Source organism: Panulirus ornatus, chromosome 43 (genome assembly GCF_036320965.1).
Source record: "Panulirus ornatus isolate Po-2019 chromosome 43, ASM3632096v1, whole genome shotgun sequence".
NCBI lineage: Eukaryota > Metazoa > Arthropoda > Malacostraca > Decapoda > Palinuridae > Panulirus > Panulirus ornatus.
Window position 1 is genome coordinate 13,912,684 of NC_092266.1, and position 19,477 is coordinate 13,932,160.

General features: G+C 41.1%; 1 protein-coding gene across 1 annotated transcript in view; it reads right to left on the reverse strand.

The window, feature by feature from the left end:
* The window catches only part of LOC139762339 (bleomycin hydrolase), a 67,683-nt gene extending 55,642 nt beyond the window's left edge, over positions 1-12,041 (reverse strand). The window contains exons 1-2 of the mRNA XM_071687016.1: positions 11,915-12,041; positions 2,630-2,661 (exon numbers count right to left, since the gene is read on the reverse strand). Coding sequence (XP_071543117.1) covers positions 2,630-2,639 — 10 coding nt within the window. The 5' untranslated portion in view covers positions 2,640-2,661; positions 11,915-12,041. The remainder of the gene's footprint in view (positions 1-2,629; positions 2,662-11,914) is intronic.
* Between the last annotated feature and the right edge of the window lie 7,436 nt (positions 12,042-19,477).

The following is a 19,477-nucleotide window of genomic DNA, read 5'->3' on the forward strand; positions in this document are numbered from 1 at the left end:
ACTGCCACATTACTCACCTTTGCATTCCAATCACCCATCACTATAACCTAGCTCGTGCATCAAAACTACTAACACACTCACTCAGCTGCTCCCAAAACACTTGCCTCTCATGATCTTTCTTCTCATGCCCAGGTGCATATGCACCATTAATCATCCATCTCTCTCCATCCACTTTCAGTTTTACCCATATCAATCTAGAGTTTACTTTCTTACACTCTATCACATACCCCCACCACTCCTGTTTCAGTAGTGCTACTCCTTCCCTTGCTCTTGTCCTCTCACTAACCCCTGACTTACTCCCAAGACATTCCCAAACCACTCTTCCCCTTTGCCCTTGAGCTTCATTTCACTCAGAGCCAAAACATCCAGGTTCCTTTCCTCAAACATACCACCTATCTCTCCTTTTTTCTCATCTTGGTTAAATCCATACACATTTAGACACCCCAATCTGAGCCTTCGAGGAGGATGAGCACTCCCTGCAAGACTTTTTCTTCTGTTTCCCCTTTTGGAAAGTTAACATAGAAGGAGGGGAGGGTTTCCAGCCCCCCGCTCCCGTCCCCTTTAGTCGCCTTCTACGACATGTGAGGAATGCGTGGGAAGTATTCTTTCTCCCCTATCCCCAGGGATATATATATATATATATATATATATATATCTTTCTTTCAAACTATTCGCCATTTCCCGCGTTAGCGAGGTAGCGTTAAGAACAGAGGACTGGGCCTTTTTTGGAATATCCTCACCTGGCCCCCTCTGTTCCTTTTTTTGGAAAATTAAAAAAAGAAACGAGAGGGGAGGATTTCCAGCCTCCCGCTCCCTCCCCTTTTAGTCGCCTTCTACGACACGTAGGGAATACGTGGGAAGTATTCTTAATCCCCTATCCCCAGGGATTATATATATATATATATATATATATATATATATATATATATATATATATATATATATATATATATATATATATATATACTCTTTCTTTCATACTATTCGCCATTTCCCGCATTAGCAAGGTAGCGTTAAGAACAGAGGACTGGGCCTTAGAGGGAATATCCTCACCTGGCCCCCTTCTCTGTTCCTTCTTTTGGAAGATTAAAAAAAGAAAAAAAAAAAGAGAGGGGAGGATTTCCAGCCACCCGTTCCCTCCCCTTTTAGTTGCCTTCTACGACACGCAGGGAATACGTGGGAAGTATTCTTTCTCCCCTATCCCCAGGGAGGTCCAGAGCTAATGTGGAAGACCAACGTGCAGATAAAGCATGCATCATATATATATATATATATATATATATATATATATATATATATATATATATATATATATATATATTTATTTATTTTATTTATTTTGCTTTATCGCTGTCTCCCGCGTTTGCGAGATAGCGCAAGGAAACAGACGAAAGAAATGGCCCAACCCACCCCCATACACAATGTATACACACACACACGTCCACACACGCAAATATACATACCTATACATCTCAATGTACACATATATATACATACACAGACACATACATATATACCCATGCACACAATTCACACTGTCTGCCCCCATTCACTCCCATCACCACCTCGCCACACATGGAATACCATCCCCCTCCCCCCTCATTTGTGCGAGGTAGCACTAGGAAAAGACAACAAAGGCTCCATTCGTTCACACTCAGTCTCTAGCTGCCATGCAATAATGCCCGAAACCACAGCTCCCTTTCCACATCCAGGCCCCACACAACTTTCCATGGTTTATCCCAGATGCTTCACATGCCCTGGTTCAATCCATTGACAGCACATCGACCCTGGTATACCACCCTCCTGCATGTTCAGGCCCCAATCACTCAAAATCATTTTCACTCCATCTTTCCACCTCCAATTTGGTCTCACACTTCTCCTCGTTCCCTCCATCTCTAACACATATATCCTCTTTGTCAATCCTTCCTCACTCATTCTCCCCATGTGACCAAACCACTTCAAAACACCCCTCTCAACCACACTCTTTTTATTACAATACATCTTTCTTACCCTTTCATTACTCAATCAAACCACCTCACACCACATATTGTCATCAAACAACTATATATATAGATACTCTAGCCTGAGCCAAACACCCATTCTATCAATCAATGAACCCCTAAGGGTGGATGAACAGCTGGGTTGACTGTGGACCAAATGCCATAATCAGGATCTGAGCATAAGTATTTGACTCTCCACAGCCCATGAATGTGGCACAGTCAGAAAAGCTAACTGGTACACTATGGTGTAGGCAAATCACCAGTCCTTTTTCAGTGCACAACTCCACAAGCTGTCCAGCATTTTAAATCACAAAACCAGATATCCTGTTCCCCCAGTTATACTTAAAACTGACACATTACTCACTCTCGCAATCAAATCACCCATCACCAATATTCAATCCCATGCATCAAAACTTCTGACACTCACTAATCTCCATCCAAAAAACTCACTTCTCTTGGAGAAGATATTCTTTCAATGTCATGTTTCACTTTTTAACTGGTATTAAACATACATGTACTTAATGTCTAACGAAAAAATATTGTGTTAAAAAAAAGTAATATCTTTTAACTCTAGTAGAGAGGGAAAGAGAGATGAGAAAGAGAGTGATGCTGAAACAATCTGTACTTACCGAGGGTCATTCTGGTAAACAAGGTGCAAACACTGGAAATAAAAAATGTGCATATTACAAGAAGTAACAAACATGGTACTGAAGCATGAATATTACTGATTTATAACACATTCCAAAGAAAAACGGCTACATTTACTAAATCCACCTTCTTGCCAGGGAGTTACAGAAAGAAGGGGGAGATAGCATGCCACCCTACTGGCAGCCCAACCTAGTTTATTTCACTTAAGTGCACACTTTTAAATTGTTTGGCTACTAGAAAAATCTGCCAGCAACCTACTTTGGTCAACCAGAAGGTATGATAGGCCATAAGTGTTACTGCTAAACTGCAGAAACAGTCTCTGAAGCTCTCAAATCATTATGCAAAGCTCACTATCTTCATAAAGGTGTTACACAAGTATGAACACTTCCTGATTAACAATGACGTATTGGGATGGCTGACTGAATGCTTTAAAACATTCATCTAACATGCTGAACACTCTAATTAAAAAACTGGAATATGATAATAAGAGATATGTGTCTATTAGTACAGCAGGAACAGACGTATGGAGAAAGTAAAATAAGTGTATGGGACAAAAAACATTATAAACGAAGAAGTGAGAATAGCAATAAAGCTCTCAAGAAAAGGTAGAGTTGGGGGTACACATGGCTGTGCTGATCAGGATGCTCTGGAGTGGGTCTGTAAAGTATGTAATAGTAGTTAGTGCTTGATGATTAGATAAAATTAGTAGCTGTTCTACTGAAATGAGGAAAAAGAGGTAAAATTGAGTGTAAGAATTGTAAAGGAATAAGTGTTCTTAGCATATATGGCAAGGTGTATAGCAGGGCAATGCCTGATCATGTTAAAAGATTACTGAACCTCGTGCTGGTGAGAAACAAGGTAGGTCTAGGAGGGGGGAAAAACATATTGATCTGACTTTTGAACTTAGACAATGCACAGGAAATTATAGAAAAAAAAAGGTGTATGCAACATTTTAGGATTCAGAAAAGTCATAAGATAAAAGGAATGGGAAAGCACTTTTTAAAGCTTAGGCTCTATATGCTGTGCATGGAAGGCCTCTGAAGGCTTTTAAGAGCTTTTTATAACTGATGTATTGCATAATTGACAGTAAGTTATGGTATGACCAAGTGGTTTGAAATGAATATGGGCATGAATCATTGTTATGTCACATCACCATATTTATGAAATATCTTTACAGATGGGGTATTACATAAGATGAGAGTGAGGTGAGGAAATTGTGGTATCCTACTTAAACATGGGAAAACAAAATGGAAGTTGCTGCAATTGTTTGTAGATGTTGCTATGGTGCACACTTAACTTAGAGGAAGAGTTCGATAGAATGGTGGGCCAGTTCGATGATGTATGTAGGAAGATGATGCTGATACTAAATGCAAATAAAAGTGGGGTGATAGTTTTTCAAATGAAAGGAAATTCAGATTGTAAGATCAGTCTCCTTGTAAACAAATGAAATTTGTTAATGAGTTTATCTTAGAGTAAACTTTAGTAAGGATGGTAGTGGAAAAGCTGATGTTGAAAGTAAATTTACACATGAGTGAAAAATTGGGAGTTCACAGAGAGCTTCGGTGAATGGAAAAGGCTGAGGTTAGTACCAACAAAAATTTCACCTGAAAGTGTATGCACCATGGTGCTGATATACAGCTGTGATATCCAAGTTTTTAAGGTAAAGATGAAAAAAAAATTAGAGCAGTTAAGATGGATGATCTGCAGAGCATAACTGGAATTAGCAGGAAAGAGAGAATGAAGAATAAAGATATGAAAAGGTTTTGAAGAAGTCATCAGAAAGGAGCATGTTTGTTCAAAGATAATATATTCATATCCAATGTACACATTGGTATGGAAGTTAGCTATGCAACCCAAGGGTCCCTTTTATAAGGTTCCTGAAGCTCTGGGGCATTGCTTCATGTGAGGGCAGGGTAAGATAGGATCCTTTGGAGTGAGAACATCCTGAACAATGTTGTATGCCTTTTCACCCACTGATGATGATATAGCCTCATCAAAGGTGACTTCATGCACATGATGTTACCACTTGAAGGCAGAGTCCAGGAATACAAAAGATTCTGGTCAAGATATATTGCAGTATAACAAGAGGGAAGAAACAAGAGGCAGACTGGGGAAGAGAAGTATATGTCTTGTGAGAGAAATCATAAGGGTTATGAACATTTCAGGTTAAGATTTGTGGAATGATGGAGATAAGATGTCTGCCATGGAAACACTTTGTTCATGGACATGGAATGAATGGAAACAATGGTCTCAACTGGTGTGTATAGTATGAAAGTAAGAAGCACTTTCACAAAACTGGAAGTCCGGACTTTTCTTTAAATATACAAGGCTCAAGCTGATGATTTGTTTGTAATGTAACTGATCCTTCCCATTGAATTGGGATTGGAATAAGGAGAGAGAGAGAGAGAGAGAGAGAGAGAGAGAGAGAGAGAGAGAGAGAGAGAGAGAGAGAGAGAGAGAGATACAATAAAATGACACTTTTACATCAAAACTAATAGGATGACACTTTACAAGCTGGGCAGAGCCATGATGCATTTTTCTATCTCATTATAGTGGAAACAAATTGTCTGCTAATAAAGTCCAATTACCAGAACTCTTGAAACACAAGATGTACTACATTTACCTGAATTCATTATGCATACTCATGAACAAAGGTCTCTTTACACTCTTGTTCAAAACTGTACAAAGCCTATACAAGATACTACAGTATTATCTGTTCCACAATACCATCTACATCCCACAACTAGTATTCATGGCTATCTGGGTTAAATTTCCCAAACTATATGATATTAAGAGTACCTCATGTTTAAGGACCACTGGCTACTGGAAACAGTAATATTCAATAATATACGGAGATCCTTTGCTTACTGCAGTATTTTCAACTGTGGTTTTGAGTATCCACACTTAATGTAATGGAAGTGATTTCACTAACAACAGCAAAGAGTTTTGAGTATCTGCAGCACTTTTTTGCAGGCTGGATGAGTACTGAAATCACAACAGCCTACTTCTAGCCAAGCCTGGAAGGATCCACCAGAGTCTTGGCATGAAGATATGCACAAGAATGTACAAGTGAGATAACTTTGTTGCCCAAGGACTTTCATGATGTCTGCATTCAAGCTGGGATTTTTCCTATCTTACTGTGACTCTCACTAAGAAAGGATCTCCATAAAAGACCTCAATACACCTTAAACTTTTGATAACTTTGATGTAATTGTTGTGTTGTACCTGTAGCTGTGGCCTCCAAGCATAAAGCTAGTGAGGTGAGTTTTACTACCCCAAGGATGGTGAGGAAATTGATGCTTTAGACCATGAACTTCTCTGATTGCCTTGCATATAAAAGAAAATGCAGTGTCTACTGGGAGACATTATGGTGTTATTTGAGTTAACAGCACAAACTATAACAAAAAAATAAGGCCACCTTTTGTGTGACATAGCTGGGTGGCTGTTTTGCAGAAGTACAGAAGCCACATGCAGAACATCAGGGATGATATACTGCCATCATTCTCCACTTCATCAAATCTTTATTCCATTTCAGTATAGTTTTGAGCATCATTTCTTTTTACTTCTCTTGAATAAACATATTGTATCTGAGGTTTAACATGCTGACTTTCAATTCTGAAGTGCTCAATACAGGAATAAAGGTATATCTCTCAAGGGTTACTCTACCTAACCTCTTATTTCTCATAAGGTTAGTACCTCGCCAACTACAGCTTTGCCAACCATGGGGTTTTCCCAGAATATAACCCCTATGGTTGACAAGGGACCTCTGTAAAAGTATACAGAAAGGTGTATAAGATCTGCAGATCAATCTAAACATCTGAAGTAGATCTAGATTTTCCAGATTATTCAACTTGAAAGTTGATAGCCTTAATGACCCAGGCAGTCAAAAGGTGAAACCATCCATCTAACAAAGCACCCAGTCTGATGCTGTTTACCCTTATGAGTTAACAGTCCAGTTTTCCCTTAAGAGGTCCAAACTATATTCAGGTGAATATGATTAATCATAATAGTAAATTGTGAACTAATGGACTTATCAATCTACTATGTACAATAAGCAGTAAGGAATACAACACAAAAATTAAAGAACTACAAAGTTATGTAACAAATATGTCTGTATAAGTTGGGTGGGGGTATAACTGGTATCCATCTGATGGTGAAAACACCACAATTAAGAAGTCCCCTTCAATGAGGCTTTGTTATCACCAGTAAAGGGAAAAGAGAAAGGCATCATCAAGAACCTTCTCTTCCCAAAAAAGCCCACCTCACCATTCTCATGTGTAAAATAGTAAAGCCCCAAGAGCCCCACAAAAGGGGTCCTAAGGTCACATAATGATACTAATACTTTTTCTTGTAAGTATTCATTATTTCCAATGTGAACAGGGTAGCATCAGTATTCATTATTTCTTGTGTGAACATGGTAGCATCAGTACTCATTATTTCCAGTGTGAACAAGGCAACATCAAATGAGTGAGGATGAGATGAAAAAAATCTACACTTGGTTCTTTCCTATACTGCTTCTTTTTGAAAGCAATACAGGAAGGGGGTATTTCCAGCAGCTGCATCATCACTCCTCAACCCCCACTCCCACCCCTCTTAGTTGTCTTCTGTGACCAGCAAGAGATATGTCGACAGTATTCTTTCTTCCTTATGCCCAAAGATACATAATAATAATAATAATAATAATAATAATAATAATAATAATAATAATAATGGTAATGCAGGACACAATCAAGTAATGAAATAATAACAACAATAATAATAATAATAATAATGATAACAATAATATAATAATAATAATGATAATAATATCCCTGGGGATAGGGGATTAAGAATACTTCCCACGTATTCCCTGCGTGTCGTAGAAGGCGACTAAAAGGGGAGGGAGCGGGGGGCTGGAAATCCTCCCCTCTCGGTTTTTTTTTTTTTTTTCAATTTTCCAAAAGAAGGAACAGAGAATTGGGCCAGGTGAGGGTATTCCCTCAAAGGCCCAGTCCTCTGTTCTTAACGCTACCTCGCTAATGCGGGAAATGGCGAATAGTTTGAAAGAAAGAAAATAATAATAATGATAATAATAATAATTATTATAATAGTAATAATAATAGTAATTATAACAATAGTAACTTCATGCTAGTTCTCCGTTTCCTGCCTTAGCAAAGCATCACCAGCAACAGATAAACATTGGCCTCATTTGCTCACAACCACCCTTTCCCTGTCATCATAATGCACTAACACTAGAGCCAATCACCCATAAGTCAAGCTTCAAAAACTATTATGCAGTTCCTTCTAATTGCTTTGTATGCCCTGGTCCAGTCCACTGACAGCAAGTCACCCCTCCACTTACCACACTGATCCAATTCATGTTATCCCATGCAAACCTCTCTATCCTGAATGTTTAGGCCATGATATCTAAAAGCCTTTTTCATTCCATCATTCCATCTACTCGATCTCCTCCTCCCCCTTGCACCATCTACTTCCGAAACATAAAACTTCTTAATCAGTCTTTCTATGCTTCTCCTCTCCATATGTCCACACCATTTCAATACACCCTAGTCAGCTCTCTAACTCTGAAAATGCTTTCTACTGCACCTTGCTTTTACGCTTTCATTTCTTGTATGATCAACCTGCCTCACCGTATATGTTGTCCTCAGACATTTCATTTGCACAAGTCCATCCCCAGTTAATTTGCATTCAAAACCCAAGACTCAGACCAATATGACTGTCTGGATTACTATTCCTTCAAGCATAATACCTTTGCCCTAACAGACAATAACCTCTCCTCCACACTTGGTCCACACATCCTCTACTACTTCATCCCTGCCAGATGCTCTGTGCATGCCACCATCCTCTACAATCATCATTTTCTCATACACCTTAATGTACCTAAAACCTTTGTTCCTTCACTCAACCCATGGTTCACTTCAGCTCCCATGGTTCAATTTGCTGCCATATACACTCCAAGGTATCTAAACACACCACATCCTCCAAATTCCCTTCATTCAAACTCACATTCCAAAAATCCTGTCTTCCTTCATTGCTACACCTAATAATCCTGCTTTTACAGCTGTAATCCTATCTACTCTTAACTTTCTCCTTTCAAACACCCTCCCAAACCCACACACCAGTTTCTGCAGTTTCTCACTTAAATTGCCACAAGCACCTTGTAATCAGCAAACAAAAAGTGACTCACATCCCAGGCCCCCTTTCACCTCTAATAGACTGCATTCCTGCTCCTCTCTCTAAGAAACTTGCATTCCCCTGCTGCACCATCCCATCAATAAACAATTAAAACAGCCAAGGTGACATAACACACCCCTGATACACATCCAACCTTACCTGGAACCACTCACCCTCCTCTATACCAACTTGTACACATGACTTGTTGACTGGTTGGTAAGGATATTCAATGTATGTATGAATCATGGTGAAGTGCTTGAGGATCGGTGGAATGCGCGTATAGTACCACTGTACAAAGGCAAAGGGGATAACTACAGAGGTATAAGTTTCCCTGGAAAATTGTACGAGGGGGGTACTGAAAGAGAGGATAAAGGCAGGTACAGAGCATTAAACTGGGGAGGAGCAGTGTGGTTTCAGAAGTGGTAGAGGATGTGTGGATCAGGTGTTTCCTTTGAAGAATGTGTGTAAGAAATATTTAAAAACAGATGGATTTGTATGTGGCATTTATGGATCTGGAGAAGGTATATGATAGGGTTGATACAGATGCTTTGTGGAAAGTCTGAAGATTATAAAGTGTGGGAGGTAAGCTGCTAGAAGGTCAATCTGCATAAGGAGTGTGTGATGTACCCATGGTTGTTTAATTTGACTATGGATGGGGTATTTGGGGAGGTAAATACAAGAGTTTTGGAGAGAGGGGCGAGTGTGCAGTCTGTTGTGGATGAGAGGGCCTGGGAAGTGAGTCATTTGTTGTTTGCAGATGATACAGCACTGGTGGCTGATTCGAGTAAGAAACTGCACAAGTTGGTGAATGAGTTTGAAAAAGTGTGTGAAAGGAAAAAGTTGAAAGTAAATGTGAATAAGAGCAATGTTATTAGGTTCAGCAGGGTTGAGGGACAAGTCAGTTGGGATGGAAGTTTGAATGGAGAAAAATGGAGGAAGTGTTTAAGATATTTGGGAGTGCACTTAGAAGTGAATGGAAGCATGTAAGTGAGTCACAGGGTGGGGAGGAGAGGGTTCTAGGAGTATAAGGTATAAGAGGTATAAGAGCTCCAACAATTCTATATGGTCATGAAGAATGGGCTATAGATGGGGGTTATATGGAGGAGGGTAAATGTGTTGGAAATGAAATGTCTGAGGGCAATATGTGGTCTGGTCAAGTAAGCAATGCAAGGGTAAAAGAGATGTGTGGCAATAAAGAGAATGTGGTTGAGATAGTTGAAAGGAGTGTGCTGAAATGGTTTGGACATATGGAATGAATGAGTGAGGAAAGGTTGACAAAGAGGATATTTGTGTCAGAGTTGGAGGGAACAAGGAGAAGCAGGTGACCAAATTGGAGGTGGAAGGATGCAGTGAAAATGATTTTGAGCAGTTGGGGCCTGAACATACAGGAGTGTGAGAGGCGTGCAAGTGAACTGGAACGAAGTGGTATATTGGGGTCGACGTACTGTCAGTGGACTGAACCAGGGTATGTGAAACATCTGGGGTAAACCATGGAAAGATCTTTGGTTTCAGTGCATTACACATGACTGCTAGAGACTAAGTGTGAACGAATGTGGCCTTTTTTGTCTGTTTTCCTGATGCTACCTCCCTCACGCAGGGGGTTGCAATGCTGTTTCCTGTGGGGTAGGGTGGTGCTGGGAATGGATGAAGGCAAGCAAATATAAATAAGTACTTGTACATATATGTATATGTCTGCATATGTGTATGTATATGTACGTGTGTGTGCATTTATGTACATATATGTGTATATGAGTGGATGGTTCATTCTTTATCTGTTTCCTGGTGCTACCTCGCTGACACAGGAAACAGCGATTAATTATAATCATAATAAAGAATAATAAAAACATATACATATACATACGTATGTACATGTTCGTACCTGCTCGTCATTATCCATTCCCTCCACCACCCTGCTCCACAGGAAATAGCAATGCCACCCCATGACAGCAAGGTAGCACCAGAAAACAGACGAAGAAAGGCCACATCTACTTATATCCATTCTCTAGCTGTTATGCGTAATGCACTGAAACTACAGCTCCCTAGTCACATCTAGCTCCAACAAACTTTTCCATGGTTCATCATAATCTAACCTAACCTTCAGCCTCAAAAAGTCACCACACAGGCCAGTGTAAAGGGAGCAATCAAGGACAATGCCCGCCCTAACCTCATCAAGTCATCGCACACCTCAGTGTAAATGGAATAATCCAGGACACTGCCTACCTTAACTTAACCTACAACCTCACATCGTCACACTGACCAATGCATTATGGGACATTCCAAGTTACTGCTCACTTTAACTTAACAAAGTTGCCACCTCATACGCCAAATCTAATCTCACCTCACCTTCAACCTAAGTGTCACCACACAGGCCAATGTGCAAAAGGAGCAATACAGAACGACGTTCATTGTATACACACGTCACCTCATCTTCATGCTGGGAGACACAATATAGATGGGGTTATGCCTCATTAAGCATGCACCGCCCACTGTCCTGACTGGCTTGAGGGTAAGGTTAGGATACAGGTAATGGCTTGGATTGCTCTCTTCATACCCTGGACTTTGTGGTGAGGTTAAGATGAGCATTGGCCTACATTGCTACGTTTAGAATTTAGCCTGTGAGATGAAGCTCTGGGTAAGGTAAATTTAGGGGGAGAAATGACCTAAACTGCTTCCTGAACACGACCAGTAATGGGGCTGAAGGTCAAGTTAGGGTGAAAATTAGCCTGGATTGCTCTCTTTATACACTGTTTTGAAAGGCGATGAGCCCTATATGGGGAATGTCCTCTGGGGTGCCGGTAGCACTTCGGCCCCTATTGCTTCTACCCCTATCATTATTATAAGAAACTTTTTCAATTAAAAGTTTACCTCGTAAAACATTAGCCAGAGCAATCACCGTAACTGAAATCTTACCAGAAAAATCAGAGGAAGTGATTGGGAATAAAGTAGTTTTCAATTAAAAGTACTATGTGCCTTGACTGGCCAACTCCCAGACTGACACCATCTGAAAACAAAACTCAGTCTGCATCAGCTGCCCAGCTATAGTCAAACCTATATACATCTAAATATGCAGCATAAACAAAACCTTCACATACCTTGGTATAATCAATAAAATGTATCATACAAGGAGCAGCTAGGACTATGTAGGGAGCCTGCCGTGATCAACCACGTCCACTCAAGTAAATACTGTTAAGCTCGTACTGTGTGCTCTGTGGCAAGCTGGGCTAAAACAACATAGAGTAAAATATATTCTGTTCTTTCACAACACAGCAATATCACAGATAGTGTTCATTATTTTCATCTTAAACAAGTAAAGGTATAGGAATAGATACCATCATATTGCGAATTAAACGACAGTGTCGTCTAGAGACACCATATGATCTCACTGTGCATCGTTCTCCCTATAGCAGCACCATATGGGACGTCGGCCACGCCTCATCCCTCCTGCAGTACCGCTATAGGATTTTTCCATGCAGTATAGACATGGGACTGTGACAACATTTCTTCAGTCCTGTATCATATATCTGGGACCGTAGCAATGCCACATCCCTCCAGCAGCAGTAAAACGAGGTCAGGCACCTTTTCACCTCTACCGCAGAAGCACAAAGCAAACTTTCATCTCTCTTGCTGCACTTGAGGCACAACCGCAGCCGGTGCGTCCTCCCTTCTGCAGCACAAACATGGAACCTCTGTAAACGCCTCTTTTCTCCAGCATCATAACTAGAGGACCCCGACAAGTCTTCCCCCACCTGAGACAAAATCAAGGGGCCTTGGCAACGCTTTCTGTGACCTGTCTCCTGTAGCACAGCCACGGGACCTTGGCAATACTTTCTCCCTACTTAAGCAACAACACGAGACATCGACAACACGTTCCTCTTGCAGGACCACCACCTTGGGACTCCTGTCTCTCAGTGAACAATTAGAGCTACTGGGCATCTACCCTACGAACTGATTGTTCTTGAGACAGTAGAGATCACTGCCACAGACAGTTTATCTCTGATTCTTTATCTTCACTACTTATCCTCAACATCCTGAGATCAGAATGTAACATGCTGGTCTATGAAGCCAGAGACAAGTATTTGAACATAGGATTCAGATCATATACTATGGCCTCCGTGAACATGACAGTGTCGATGGTTTAGACAAACCTGCACTTAGGGAAACAATAAATTTGCCGGGGCTACCTGCACAAGTTTAATCTCTTTCTGCTCTAGCACCAGCATTAACTGTTGTACGACTGACTTCATGCCAATGTACATTTGAATATGGTATTTCTGTGTCCAATTCTGTCATTGCGCATCCAAGGAGGAGACAAGGGCAAGTTCTCCAAGAGGGCGGGGATACTATGGCCCAGGCCTCTGGGGTATCCTCAAAGAGGGGAGATAAAACTTGCAAAAGTTCAATAAATGAACTAATAAAAAAACAGAGAACGAAAACAATGAACACAATTTTTTTTTTTTGTAATTATCATTTATTGTCATACTTCCCGTCACGTAGACCCCTCAACCCTCTCTCTCCCCAGTGGTACCAGTGCCAACTCTTCACCAGGGTCCACGTCAGCTCTTGACGGCTCTGACAGGGATTATCTCCTCTCCTCCTCACTTTGAACTACACCGTATGCAATAAACTTACTAACACTAACAATATACTATACGTTTAGGGGAAACTAAATGTATATAGGCTACTTGTTTCAGTGATTTACACTAGTTGACCACCGTCATATCCGGTTTACTACATTCCTAAAAGCGTGACACAAGTTTATAATACCGGTAACGAAATTTCCTGTCTGCCAAGTGTGTTATTTTGTTTGACTGAATATCCTTGATGGTAGCTATCAGCATCTCAATTCTTTTTCTTATTCGACAGCCCTCTCCGGACTCATAATAAACCTACTTCTTTGCAGCTGCATTCAGTAGCATTTGATTTTGATAAACATTAATGAATACACTTGTGATTACATTTAACATTCAAATGATTTATAGTGTCATCTTTTTTCAGCAAGTTAATAATTTTCCAACCTTCAACTCCGACCAAATACTGAACACGCGCCTGAAGGGCAACTTAAACCTTGCATGTTTTTTGGTTGTACATACATCCTGCTGGTACTTTCCAAACCTAGAATTGTGGAAGTATTTTCTCGACTGACAAGATTTCTATTCCTCATACTTTGGCATGTCATTTTGCACTTTTATACTGAGATAACATCGTTTTAGTTGCTGGATTTAATTGTCAGCGACCTCTGGGAAGTTATGAGGCTCGACATCCCTTTATCTTGTTATCTTATCGATAATGAATCTGTCATATGCTGTTCAGCTACGTTACTCCGAATGTTTTCCCACTAGCGTGCCTGCTTTGAATCACGTTCGCCAAGTACCTTTCAAAGTGAAATTGATAAAGAACCGTCTGTGATCGTCCACGAGAGAGAGAGAGAGAGAGAGAGAGAGAGAGAGAGAGAGAGAGAGAGAGAGAGAGAGAGAGAGAGAGAGAGAGAGAGAGAGAGAGAGAGAGTTTGGATTCGATGAATGTCTGTGGGATTCTCTTCGCGTTTCCACGCTGCATTATCTATAAGTCACTTCACCTCTAGAAAGACAGATCACTGCGAATTGTAATTTTTGCTTTTTATTAGATGAACAATGAATAAATCTATCTCATTACCCAGTTATATGTTCTCTTTGTTTAAATGTACAAAGCTATGTTTGAAAACTGACACCACGGGATCCCATCACCTCCTCCTCTGTCCTGCGGCAGCGCTAAGGGACCCCGTCACCGCCTACTCCTTCCTGCAGCAGCAGCGCCACGGGACCCCTGACACCTCCTACTCCCTCCAATAGAAGCACCACAGGATCCCGAATCACCTTCTCCCTGCAGCAGCAACCCCATGGGACTGCGGCACCACTTCCTTCCCCCCGCAGCAGCACCATGGTACCCCTAGACCGCTGCCTCTCTTCTGCATCAGCTCTACGGAACCTCAGCATTGCCATCTCTCTCCTGCGGCAGCAGCACCACGGAACCCTAGCACCGCCAAAAAAAAGTGGAGCTTAAAGATGAGACCCCGATGCTGCACCTTGTCGAAAGCTTAGGATATGCCAAGGGCAGCAACATAAGATTCCCCTCAAATTTTTCAGTGATGATAACTAGACATTTGTAAGATACGAAAGAGTATCACCAGTGGATCTTGCCTTACGGAAGCCACACTGGTGATTAGAGAGAAGGTTGTGGAATTCAAGATGTCTAAGGATTTGGAAGATGAAGATGGAATCAGAAACTTTGGTAATGGTAAATGTTAAGGCAACATATGGTTAGAGAGGTTAGAGCAGTCACCTTTCTTAAGGATGGAATGTGCCAACGCATGCTTTCAAAAAGAAGGAAAAGCTCTGGTCAAGCAAAGGTACAAGTTCAGAGGCACAGTCTTTCAATACACGGAGATAGATGCCATCAGAACCATAAGCCTTGCTTGTGTCCAGGTAGGGAAGCGCTTTTCGGACAGTCCGAAAAGATATTACGGGGACGGTCATAGGATTAGTAAGATGAGCATCAGGGGGTGATGGAATGTTAGGTCATCCTGTGTGGAGTTAGAGGATAAACGGGAACCAATGAAACTTGCTTTGTCTACGGAAGAGACAGTTATAGTACCGTCAGAACGCAAAACTGAAGCGAAAGTAGAGTGACAGGAACTGTGAGAGATGCCCTTAGCTAAAGACACTAGATGACCTATCAGTGGATAAAGAGGCGAGGTTATCGCACTTTGTATAAAGGAACGCTTCGCCTAACGGATAAGGTGCTTGCAGCCATTACGGGCAGTGATGAATGCTGGATATAAGTCAGAGGGAGGAGAGTTATCCAAGCCTGATATGCCTGATCCCTTGCCTGAATGGCCCCAGAACACGAATGGTTGAGCCATGGATTGGAAGAAGAGGTACATCCAAATTCAAGAGACGGGGCAACACGAGTGTGAAACTCTCTCCCCGTTACGCACAGATTACTAGTAAACACACACACACACACACACACACGCACACACACTCACACACACGGGCCTCCGTGGTATGGTGGTTAGCGTTATTGACCATTAGACAGCACCGGCCATTCCGGGGTCGGACCCACAAGGGTTGGGCTTGGGAGTTGACATAGTTTCCAACCTGTCGCCAGAGTCCTATATTAGGAAAATAGTCAAGGAGACAGAATGTCTGCTGGCAAATATCAGAATGACTTTCAAGTATATTGATATGGAAATATGTAACAAACGTCTCTATATCCTACATATGGCCAAAACTAAAATATGTTTCTCAAGTTTGGTCACCGCACCTAAATAAGCACAAAGCGCAAATAGAAAAGGTCAAGAGAAGGGCAAAAACGATGTTACCAGAATTAAGAACGAAGCTACAGGGAGAGGCTAGGATCATTAACATCAAATTAAGTACGGAACTTACTGAGAAAATTAAAAGGAAAGTGGTGGATGAGTGGCATAAATTGAAAGAGGATGAGGTAAATATGAACTGAACTTTTAAAGGTTGTACGACAGGAATGTTCAAGAGATAGGGCCTCATGAGTGAAAATTTTTCTCCCGGCAGCAGGAATAGATTATTACAGTCCAAAAAATAGATAGTTACACACATACTGATGATTCTTTTAAGATTCTATGTCATAGAATTTCACTTTAGTATCAAATCAAAGGATATGTATTTTTACTCAGTCCTAGTTTATCATAAAGTCTAGTTTTCTTTGAGAGTTTTGAAAAGAAAGAAAATGAAATGGGGAAACTATTGTATATTAGATATCTTTTAGATTCTAGGTATTTTTACAGTTTACGCTCTACAGAAGTTAAGACATTTCCCTTATATGCGACTAATAGATCTATCATTTAGAAGTCTATGGGCACGAATACTCATCTTTTAGGTTAGGATGGGTTGGGTAAAGAGCATTAGATTTGGACGTATACCACAAAATATCTGTGGTTGGAAACAATGAAATCATCAAATAATATTTGATATTCTAACTCTCTACCTATTTCGCTGACATACGTTCCCCCCAGGAATTATCATCGAGGGGGTGGCCACGATAAAGAGTCTCCACTTAATTTCAAAAAGGCTTTACCTTATCCCTCATACGCTCAAGCATACCGATGATTCACAGAAATACACAATACATATATAGAAGTAAAGCCAGAGGTTGGTTAAAGGACAAGAGCTAAGGAAGGGGTAGCACTACTCCTAAAGTAGGAGTTGTTGGAGTGCGCGATAGGTTTTAAGGAAGTAAATTCTAAATTGATGTGGGTAGAAATGATAGTGGATGGCGAGAGATGAGTGAATGTTAGTGCTTATGCATCTGGCCACGAGAAGAAAGATCATGAGAGGCAAGTGTTTTGGGAGCAGCTGAGTGAGTGTGATAGCAATGCTGATGTAGAGATCGGTTATTAGTGATAGGTGATTTAAATACAAAGGTAACTAATGTGGCAGTTGAGGGTATGATTGGTGTACAAGGGGTATTCAGTGTTATGAATGGAAATGGTGAAGAGCTTGTGGAGCTGTGTGCTGAAAAAGAACTAGTGAGTGGGAATACCGGGTTTGAAAAACAGGGATATTCACAAGTATATGTATGTGAGGAGGAGAGCTTGTCAGTGGGCATTATTAGATTCCATATTGATTGATAGGTAAAATTAGGCAGTAAGCTGTTGACAGCAGCCTCCTATGTTGGAACTACCATCTTGACGAGTCAATACTGCGTTCCTCCACACTCTTCAATTCTGCTCCTTCTTCTCTCACTCGATCTACATCTCGTCTTGACACAGTTTATTCAATAAACTCAGATTTAGACTGAATATCTCAGGGGGTTAGACGAAATCTAGTTAAATTCAATGCCTCAAAGAGCCAGTTTCTACTCATCTCTTTATCGAAAATTCCCCCAAACTCTCGTCTCTCCTTTGACTATTCTGTCATTACACTTATTGGCTCAAATAACATACTTGGTATTACTCTAACATTCACTCTTTTTTGGTAGCCCCACATTACAGAAACAGCTGCGTCTGCCTCTGGGAAACTGAGAGTTCTTTTTACGTGTCGAAATTTCTTTTTTTCTGAACAGTTGCTCCGTTTATACAAAGGATTGCTTCGTCCTTGTATAGAGTACTGCTCTCACATCTGGGGTGGTTCTAGCTCTGCATCCAAACTTGACAGAATTGAGTCGAAAGATGTTCACTTTATAAACTGTCTCGGGCTAATTTCGAAACTTGACCCTCTTTCACTTCGCCAAAAGTCGGTTCACTTTCCCTCTTCTATAGGTATTGCTTTGGTTTTTGCGCCAGAGAGTTGGCTGCTTGTGTACCCCCCCACCACTAGCTAGATCATGCAATACTGAGCAAGCTGCTGTGTTACATGACTTTGTGGCCGTTGCAACTCAAGGGTGGGCAGTTTTGACATCTGTTTCTTTCCATACACCTCGAAGCTTTAGAGCTCTCTACCCTCTTATATCTTTCCCAGTAACTATGACCTGGCGCATCACAAATGTTCCGAGAGAGGTTGGTTGGTGGAACGTCTGATCTTAATCTTGTCGAGGCGAGCGTGAAGTTTTGTAGAGGAAACAATGTCGGAGAGAAGAGAATGGTGAGAATAAGTGGGTGTGATAAAAAGACGTGTGAAGAAAACCCAGGAGAGACTACCTGTAGAATGGCAAAAGGTAAGAGCAAATGAAACGAAGAGAGTGGGTGAAGAATGTGAGTTATTTAAGGAAGCGGTGCTGCTATGTGCAAGAGATGCATGTGGCATGCGTGAGAAGGGAGGTGGATAGATTAGAGAGAGTGGCTATATAACCTATCAACAACACAGTCACCCATCTCTTAAGAAATTCAACTGCAATACCATCCATTCCAGTCGCTTTGCTACATTTCATCTTATGCAAGGCTTTCACCACGTATTCTCTCTCTACCAAACGACTCTCCCTGACTCTCTCACTTCATATACCACCCTGACTCATACACTTTACATCTGCCACCGCATCTTCACACGCATTCAACAGTCTTTCAATATACTCACTCCATCTCCTCACCTCATCATTTCCTGTTATCACTTCACCATTTGTCCCTTTCACTGATGTTCCCATTTGTACTCTTGTTTTCCTAACTCAATTAACTTCATTCTGATACATCTTGTCTTCTCTGAAGTTTACTAATACTCTCTGACCTCAACTCTCATTTGCCCTTTCTCAACTACTGCAACTTCCTCTTGACCTCCCGCCGCTTTCTCTGATATAACTCCCAATCATTCGCACTCCTACCCTGTAAGTATTATCCATATACCTCTTTTCTCCTTCACATGCAAGTTCACTTCGTTATCCCACCACTCACCACCCTTTCTCACACACACTCTTCTGGCACAACCCAGCACTGCTTCTGTAATTATCTCCTATTCCTCATCCACTCCCTTTGCTTCTTTTACCCTCACCCTTTGCCTTTCTACGCACAATCTCTCTTGGAATTCCTTCACACGCGTTTCTTTCTAGGCTCTATTACTTTCACCATCCTCTTGTAACTCATATCATTTCCTCTTCATCCGAAAACCCCTATAGATCTCAACACTGCTTCCACTACGTAATGATCAAACATCCCACCAGCTGACTTTCTCAACACACTCCCATCCAAGAGTCCCTCTTTTGCACGCCTACCA